Below are 9056 nucleotides of genomic sequence, written 5' to 3'. Positions count from 1 at the left end.
GTCTTTCTACCTTCTGGTCTTTCTCCTCTGGGTCTTTCTCCTTCTGGGTCGGTCTCCAGCTGCAGCGGTCTCGGAATATGGAAGTCGGCCTTGAAAAGTCCCTCGACGACATTTACTCCTTTTTTTCTCTTCTTCTCTTTCGGTCGCAATGTTCAGCTTTCCCCACAAGCTGTTGACAGAGGACAACAATTAACTCGCTTCAGAAGTGTTGACAAACAACTTTATTGCTGCTAGCTAAACCAGCCATTGTCCCTTCTCACCATTAACGCTAGCTAGCCTTAACGTACACCGAAACAAGGGTTTGAACCTTTACCGTCACTGGCATTGTAACGGTAAGGCGGCTGGTGTCTATCTGTCAATGGTGTCCATGTCAAAACACTTTGTTAGCCTCGAAAACTTGCTGTACAAAACTTTTTCAGTCACGTTAAAAGTCACGTTCGTGTTTTAATCCACGGTTATTTAATTGCGCGTGCGCACTTTTTTGTCGTGTTTTTTTTTTTGTTCCTTATAAAATATAATAAATAAAACAGAGCACTTAAAAACTAAATAAATGTTTGTAAGAAAAACAATTCTAAATAAATCTATTAAATCTGAATCTCTAATCTGTCTTTTTCTGCCTCTCAGGATGAAGTTAACCAGATTGTGACCAGTAATGTCCGTCTCAGACAGGTAAATATGCAAGATAACCGTTCATTTAGAAACCCTAATAACAATGATACACAGGTCACACGATCAACAACTGAAGTGGATAATACATTTAAATATGTACATTTAACAACATTTGGAAATAAGGCCCCATATTATTAGCTACTTCTGTAAGCAAGGCTGAACTTTCCTCACACTGTCAATGGTTTCTGTAACCTTATTCCCTAAAAACGAATACTGTTAAAGTTTCTACCATTATATAGCTGATGCAGTGAGTTATCAGATTACTTATCTGCTGCTGTAACTGATCACTTTTGTCATGTATTCAAATGGTTTGTACTTACCTGGGGAATACATTACACTTAGTAGATTTGTGAGCTTTTTGTTTGTTCTGCTCTGATATGTACTTTACATCACAACTTTTTTTTTTTTTTTGTATTTCCACAATGTATGAAGTGAATAGGATTTTTTAATTTATTTAAATAATACTCAAATGGAAAATAAACAACTGAATGTCAGTACATTAGACCAAATGATTTTGCATTTTACAATGTTCACCCCAGCAATGGTTAGATGTGAACCTGAAGTGGAATCCGGATGAATATGGAGGCATCAGAAAGATCAGAGTCCCTTCAACCGACATATGGAAACCTGACCTGGTGCTCTACAACAAGTAAAAACTCTCTGTTCTCTGTTTGTTTGGTATATTAAATGTCCTTAAAATGTCTCACTGCTCCTCTCCTCTGTCACTGTCCTCCTCCGCTGCAGTGCTGACGGTGACTTTGCCATCATCCATGAAACCAAAGTCCTGTTGGAGCACAGTGGGAAGATAACATGGAACCCTCCAGCCATCTTTAAGAGTTACTGTGAGATTATTGTGCTCCATTTCCCATTTGACCTGCAGAACTGTAGCATGAAACTGGGAACCTGGACATACGATGGCCTGCTGGTCGTCATCAACCCAGTGAGTGTAATTTATAGATTTATAAGGTTATACTGACAGTTCAGTATGAAGAACAAGCAGAAGTGTCAGTGTTGTTTAAGCATACACCCTAAAAAGAATTAACTTCACTATGAAAGTTTAAAACATGGAACCCACAGATAGTTTCAACCCCTTTGTAATACCCTTTTCTATTGTAGTGCCTTATTTCCAACTCTTCTGCCTTGTAGGACAGCGATCGGCCTGACCTCAGTAATTTTATGGAGTCGGGTGAATGGGTGCTGAAGGACTACAGGAGCTGGAAACACTGGGTTTACTACACCTGCTGTCCCGACACACCATACCTTGACATCACCTACCATTTCCTGATGCTGCGGCTGCCTCTCTATTTCATTGTCAACGTCATCATTCCCTGCATGCTGTTCTCTTTCCTCACCGGACTGGTCTTCTACCTGCCTACTGATTCTGGTACGTAGTCCTGGTGGGAAAAGACTATCTAGAACTTTAATGGTGGTGACTATATAAATTAGGTGAGACCATGCTGCATTTTCACCAGTTTGTGCAAGTAACCCATTTCAAATGTATTATTACACATGTGGCACAAAACAGATATGTATGACATTCTCAAACCCTTTAGGGTAGACTTTCTTATGTGGAAAATCCATTAAACCCTAGAACATAAAGAAAACACTCAAATGTCAACCCACCAGTATAATGCAATATGTGATACTATGTGATTTAAACAATGCATTGGCAATATACCTCAAATTCAGGTGAGCAGTGTTCTCAAGTTTGGCATCCAGACTGTAAATGTAGCCTGAAAGTGCGTCTTTGTGTGTCCATCTCTGCAGGTGAAAAGATGACTCTGTCCATCTCTGTCCTGCTGTCTCTGACTGTGTTCCTGCTGGTTATTGTGGAGCTGATCCCCTCTACCTCCAGCGCCGTTCCTCTCATTGGGAAGTACATGCTCTTCACAATGGTGTTTGTCATCGCCTCCATCATCATCACTGTCATCGTCATCAACACACATCACCGCTCGCCCAGCACGCACACCATGCCCCCCTGGATCCGCAAGGTTAATGTTCTGCTTTTATTATCTACCTGTGTTCATTTCAGAAATGCTATTGCTGTATGTGGCTGATGAAAACGGTTTGAAAGGAATTTGACTAATATCTGCATCTGTCTCTCTCAGGTCTTCATCGAAACCATTCCCAACATGATGTTCTTCTCAACAATGAAGCGTCCCAGTCAGGAGATCCGGCAGAAGAGACTGTTCCCTACTGACATGGACATCTCTGATATATCAGGCAAGGCTTTAACTAAATTCCACAAACATGTTGACGTAAGACATGGTTCACCCTAAAGCTTAGTATTTCTGTGTATCCCCACAACCATAACCTGTCCCTGCTCTCTCTGCAGGTAACCCCACCCCCACCAGTGTCACCTACCAGTCTCCCATCACTAAAAACCCTGATGTTCGCAGCGCCATTGAAGGGGTGAAGTACATCGCTGAGACCATGAAATCAGACGAGGAATCTAACAATGTAAGACAATCCCTGTATGAGTAATGTGTGTGAACCTAACTCATTTTCTACTTTTTCTAAAATTCATAAAAGAGCTGTGAATTCAGGCAGTCCATATGTTTACTGATGCGCTAAAAAGCCTCCACTGGGCGCCCGGTTAGCTCAGTGGGTAGAGCTGGCAACCCATGTACTGAGGCTGAGTCCTTGCTGCAGCGGCCCAGTGTTCGAATTCAACCTGCGGCCCTTTGCTGCATGTCATCCCCTCTCTCTACCCCCCCACCTTTCCTGTCTATCTTCGGCTGTCCCTATCAAAATAAAGGCAATAAAAAGGCCAAAAAAAAAAAACTTTAAAAAAATGAAACAATAAAAATAAAAAGCCTCCACTAAAAATAGCAAAAATATAATCGTATTTCAGTGACGTCTTGAGGTTGTCTAGCAACCAGCGTAGACTCTAGGAAGTCACCTCACCCGACCATAAAATAATCCAACACATAATCCCCTGTAAAAAACTGCAACTTGTTGCTGTTATACAGTACACTTCAGTACAAACAAGATATAACATGTTAATTAGTGAGCTTTAGAGATGCTGGGAGGCAGATTTTGTTTTACCTTTGGACAGAACCAGGCTAGCTGTCACTCCTGTTTTCAGTCTTTGTGCACAGCAAAGCTAACCAGCTGCTGGCTCGTTTCTTATATTTCTTCAATAAGCATTACTTGCCCAAATGTCAAACTCTTCCTTAAAATTCATTTAAAACTAATATTTATACGTTTAAACAAATGAGACAAAAAACAAAAAAACTGAAATGAATTCATAATTTACCACATTGAAAAGTCTCTTGTGTGTCTGTAAAGCACATTTTAAAACACGAGCAACAAAAAATGTCATCAAAAATCAACCATATTGCCTTTATCAGAATATAACTTACCAATTAGTAAACACCCAAATTATGTAGGCTACATCCAAAGTTATATGTTCTCAAACATGACTTTCCCGCTTCCTTGTCTCATCCCATTCCAGGCAGCAGAGGAGTGGAAGTTCGTCGCCATGGTTTTGGACCACATCCTGCTCTGTGTGTTCATGGCCGTGTGCATCATCGGGACGCTTGCCGTCTTTGCCGGGAGACTCATCGAGCTCAACCTGCTGTACGCCTGACCCACAAAGGAGGGTTTTCTGTAATCTGGATAGAGGTCACACTTGGAGATGCATCAGAAAAGTCTTCATCATTGGACTTTAGGCTGGGTTTTCTCTTTTTCTCTCTCCTTCTCTCAAACAGTTTGAGTTGATTTTTAAATGCTGCAACTTCACCTTTCACCGTGTCACCTTCGAATGTGTGAGTTTGTGTATTTGAGGAGAATGCAGTTAAAGACAAATCCAGGCATCTCACAGGCATGGGTCTCTAGATGGGTCATACTTGAAGTTGTTACTAACAGGTTTTCTAATTTCTTTTCTACAGTGTGTTATTGCTGCGATTCACTCTTGTGGGCTGTATTTTATTACTCGTATGTAAAAACAATAACAGTAATAATTGATTTATTTTGTCTTTTCTGGCAGCTTGATTTAAGGTTTGGTTCTGAGGATTTAATTAAATGTTGAAACAGAAAAAAACTTTAACATCAGAAGACTTTCATTTCCAGTGTTGTGAGGATGCAGACTGACAATGGATATTATTAGAAAACCCCATTACTGTAGGTCAGTCGAGAGAGTGAATGTCTATGTAGAAACCTGGATGTTACAGGTAGGAAAGGAAGATGTGTTCAGCTTACTCATTTAATTGTATTTCAATCCAATTTAAAGAGTCTGGTTGATGAAATAGTCTTGGTCTTTGAGTGCAGGCAAGATATTTTCCTGCCTGGAAGTTTTATTGTTTTGTTTTGCCTGACACTCATTTGACTTCTAAACGTCTCATTTATATTTATGGGTTGAGGTTGTGAATTGTGCAAACATTCATGGGTTAGTGGCAAGGTTTGCTTTGTTACTGATGCATGTAAATTCCTCTTAACACTGTTGTACAGTTTGTCGAGAGCTCATTAGTTTTTAACCCCATACTGAAGGTCTGGGGTTAAAAATCTATGTAAACTGATCTGCTGCTTTAAAAATAACTCATTGTAGGGCTGAGTTGGTGAATGTATCGAGGAATGTAGAGCCAACATTTGTCAGAGAAACTGTTCCTCTGTAACGGTTTTGCTTAGTCACTCATGGAGCTTTTCCACTAGTGACCATACATCCAAAGGATTATTTGAATAAATTAGGTCAAATAATTGTTACTCATTTATGGAATGTGGGATTAGAATTGTGTGTTTGGTGCAGCTTTAATTGTGCCGTAGAAAATTCAGTGGCATAGCAAAAGAACATTGTTGTGAATGTGAAAAATATTCATGAAATTTTAATTTGAAATATCACAGGTGCGGTGTTAGCTGCCTGTTACCAGCAACCAGCTGAAGGCAAATTGATTTATTTTGCAGCTGTGATTCCTTATGAGACTGCTGTCCTATTGTGCTCATGTATTGTTTTTTATATTTGCAGTTATGTAGATGTGAAAGAGTGAAAAATAAAAGTCATTCATCGTTAATTTTATGCCATTAAATCATTAATTGTATTATGGTGGTATGGTTATCTAAAGCTCAGACTTCACTATGTCATTGCCTCACTGAATTTACATTTTTACATAACTCTTATTACTTATTTTTGACCGCGTGCTTATAATCTAGAAGTGACTGTGCACTTTATAGATCACATTTCCCTGGCAAACTAACTTTTTTCAAGTAAGACACTGTAGCCTAATAAACAGATCTGTTCACTTGCCCCTAGTGGCATCTGGCTTTAAGTGTTTCATTTGGGCTAGAACTAAATTAATCTGTGCAGTGGACATGGAAAGTATGTACAAACTAGAACAGAATAACTACAGTCTTCCTTTGTTGTTGAAAACTTTTATTAGGCGTGCCATGCGCACACTTAATGACAACCAGCATAACTGATAAATCTAGCAGAGAAAAACAAAACTACAAACACAAAGTATTCCACTAAAAATTGTTTTAAATATGTAAGTGTCAGCTCATCACCAGCAAGTATAATGAGGGATACAAAGCTTGGTACCACCGCTACTATCCAGTGAACCACAAGTCAGTACTCTGGTACAGGTACCATGATGCAGCATTTTGCACTACATGTTGCAGCTTTTTGAAACACAGCTGCTCAGTGGAGGGAAAAAACAGGACAAAATCAAAATGTCAAAGCTGTGGCCAAGGAGTCAGGCAACTTTAAATTCATTACATAGTCTCTCTTCAACAAACAAAGGTTTGTCTAAAAGCACTTTTGCTGCGGTGTCTACATTAAGAAGGCCTTCTTCACCTTCACAGACAACTTTTGCCAAATGATTCTAGCTTGAGGAGGTCAACAGCTTACTGGAAACACACAGAATTGGTGTGACAATCCAAAATTAAACAGTCAAATATACCCCTCAAGGATATTTTGCTCACTTAGCCTGGCTGTGTTTTTTAGGACCACACCTGTACAAAAACAGGTGATACAATAAATCTACATTTGCATAGACACTCACTATTTCTTCTGGCTCCATTTAATAACACTAGGCGCTAGTGCAGGCCAAATAAAGCATGAACCTCCATGATTTTTTTGTTGCCTCAGTAGCTACAAATACGGCAGATTACACTGTAAACTAATGTAAACAACAGCAGCAACCATACCAGGAATTAGGATGGCACCTACTGTGAGTGCACAACTTAAAATGTAAGCAAAACAAACAAACAAACAAGTAAATGCTAATCTGCAGCAACTACACAGCTACAGTCCGCAACCTGGGCTTTTAAACAGTGACAGTACAATGGTAATGGTATTTCCAGATTTTGCGTCTAATTGTTTAACCAAACTGTGCAGCAAAACCTGAATAACACATTAAAACACAATATGGCCAAATAAATACAAAGAGAAACTCAGTGCAAATGGAGTAAGGAAATGCACATAAAACGACAAATGGCAAATGATAATCCTAGTGAGAACTACAATTGGCAATATCCAGGTAGAGATAAATTGGCAGTTTTAGCTGCAGTCTGTTATTTTTTTCTCAAATGTGTAAAGATTCAGTTTATTCATTGTTAGCATTGCTCATCAACACTAATGCTATCCTCAAGTTAATATGTTAGCTTAGGTTGACATACCCCATCTCAAAGACAGCTCTTTATAAAAATCAAACTTGAATTTAAAATTGTACAGGTTCACTTTTCCCCATACTTCAAAAAAGCTTGGTTAGGAAAAAAAATAACTGAAATTATGCCAGTCCGACTTCTTTAGACCTGATGCGTGCACATGTTTCTACCCGGGGAGAGCAGACGAAGCTGCAGGGTAATGCTAACTGATGAAAGGAGTCATACATTTAAAATAGCCGACTAACAAACACGCACCTCTCCTCAAAACAAACATGCTGCAACACTGATGGCTCTTTTGAGTTCAGTAACGGCACTCAGTGTTCTGGGTAACTGCAGTATTAAGTTGCTGCTGACAGACGTTTAGCAGCAACAAGTCAGGCTGCACTTAATTGTCTCAGCAACAGAGAGGAAACAAAGGCATAGTGGTCACCAGTCGGTGTATAGACTTGCAGCAGCTGTTTTCTCCAGTTAGTGTCATCCATTTACTGGAGATGTAAGTACTGTTATTCCCCCTGGTCTATTCCTTTTGTTCCGCCTACAGAACCTTTGTTCCTTGTCCACTAGATCCGAGTGCAGCTAACAAGGAAAACATTAGCTTCAGATGCACAAACTCTAGTTTTCTGGGTAACCTCTCATATCCCAGATAACGCTCCTCTGACAAGCTAATAAAACATTTTTAAAAACTCATACATTTCGGCAGGATAAAACATGTACATGCATCGGTGTTAAATGTGAGTATACAAACTTAACCAAGATTTTTTATTTTTAGGCTAAAATGGGGATTTGAAAACAGGAGATGAAGAAAGCCACAGCCTTACCATTAAATTCTATGGCATTCTTGTTTGTACTGTAAACACAATTGATGAGGTCCAGATTCACAACAGGTTTGTCTTAAGAGGCACTTTTTTTTTTTTATTTCATGTTTTCTCATTGACCTTAAACGAAAAGTGTTTGTACACTATCCAACAAAACAATAAATAGTATGTATGCACTATACTTAATTTGGCATCATAATTATATTGAACAAAATCAACAGATACCACACTGAGTGCGGCCATGCTCAGTGAAGGAGGTTTGATTTAAGCATGCATCTAAGAACAAACCATTTGTGAACCAGCCGTTCTATCTAAAATCTTAACCCGTTTCCTCAACAAATCATACAGCAGCCAACTAGTTCAAACTTAAAACCTAAATCATACAATACTGAATAAATATCCCACATATAGAGCATCTTCAGCAGCCAACTACTCTATCATGAAACAGCCTTAAGATTAAAACTACAATCAATCATCCTATACCTTCTGGCCATGATATGTTGGAATCATTTTAGGCAATATCATTGGACAATATTAAAATGAATTAAAATTAATTAATATCATCTACATAATCTCATTGAATTGCTTTGTCTTAGTATGAAGATCTTGTGATGGTGAAAAATGTCGAATTTAGACAAAAAATGTAAGGTTTAAAAAGTTTCTAAAAAGTTTAAGTTAAAATCTGCAAACTGAAATACCAGGGAGATTGGCAACGTTTTTGGTTGCAAGGAATAAAGAGTTCATTGGTGACAGTCCTTGTCCACCTATATTGCTTTAAAATGCCAACTGCCTATCATGGCCAATACCAACACCTTTTGTCTGGACAGAATGATCAGACGTCACTGGTCCTCTTCTGGACTCAAGGCAACTACGATGGCTGAGATTCTGTCTTGCAGGCAGCGCCGGGACTCTGCTCCGTTTCCATCATCTCTTCCTCCTCCTGAACCACTTCTTCTCCTCCCTCCTCCTCCT

General features: G+C 39.1%; 2 protein-coding genes across 2 annotated transcripts in view; one reads left to right on the top strand and one right to left on the bottom strand.

The window, feature by feature from the left end:
• The window catches only part of chrna1 (cholinergic receptor, nicotinic, alpha 1 (muscle)), a 12898-nt gene extending 7176 nt beyond the window's left edge, over positions 1-5722 (top strand). The window contains exons 3-10 of the mRNA XM_035663726.1: positions 625-669; positions 1209-1318; positions 1414-1609; positions 1816-2053; positions 2437-2660; positions 2778-2892; positions 3005-3129; positions 4127-5722. Coding sequence (XP_035519619.1) covers positions 625-669; positions 1209-1318; positions 1414-1609; positions 1816-2053; positions 2437-2660; positions 2778-2892; positions 3005-3129; positions 4127-4261 — 1188 coding nt within the window. The 3' untranslated portion in view covers positions 4262-5722. The remainder of the gene's footprint in view (positions 1-624; positions 670-1208; positions 1319-1413; positions 1610-1815; positions 2054-2436; positions 2661-2777; positions 2893-3004; positions 3130-4126) is intronic.
• A 298-nt stretch (positions 5723-6020) lies between these two features.
• On the bottom strand, positions 6021-9056 carry LOC118329509 (centromere protein F-like; the record flags this gene model as incomplete). Its single annotated transcript, XM_035663725.1, is given in 1 exon segment — positions 6021-9056. A coding segment is annotated over 1 exon segment (104 nt), but the record flags the coding sequence as incomplete, so codon positions are not given.

Source organism: Morone saxatilis, unplaced genomic scaffold (assembly GCF_004916995.1).
Source record: "Morone saxatilis isolate NCDOM2014 unplaced genomic scaffold, NCSU_SB_2.0 Contig19, whole genome shotgun sequence".
Classification (NCBI taxonomy): Eukaryota; Metazoa; Chordata; class Actinopteri; family Moronidae; genus Morone; species Morone saxatilis.
This window is presented reverse-complemented; position numbering and strand designations above follow the sequence as displayed.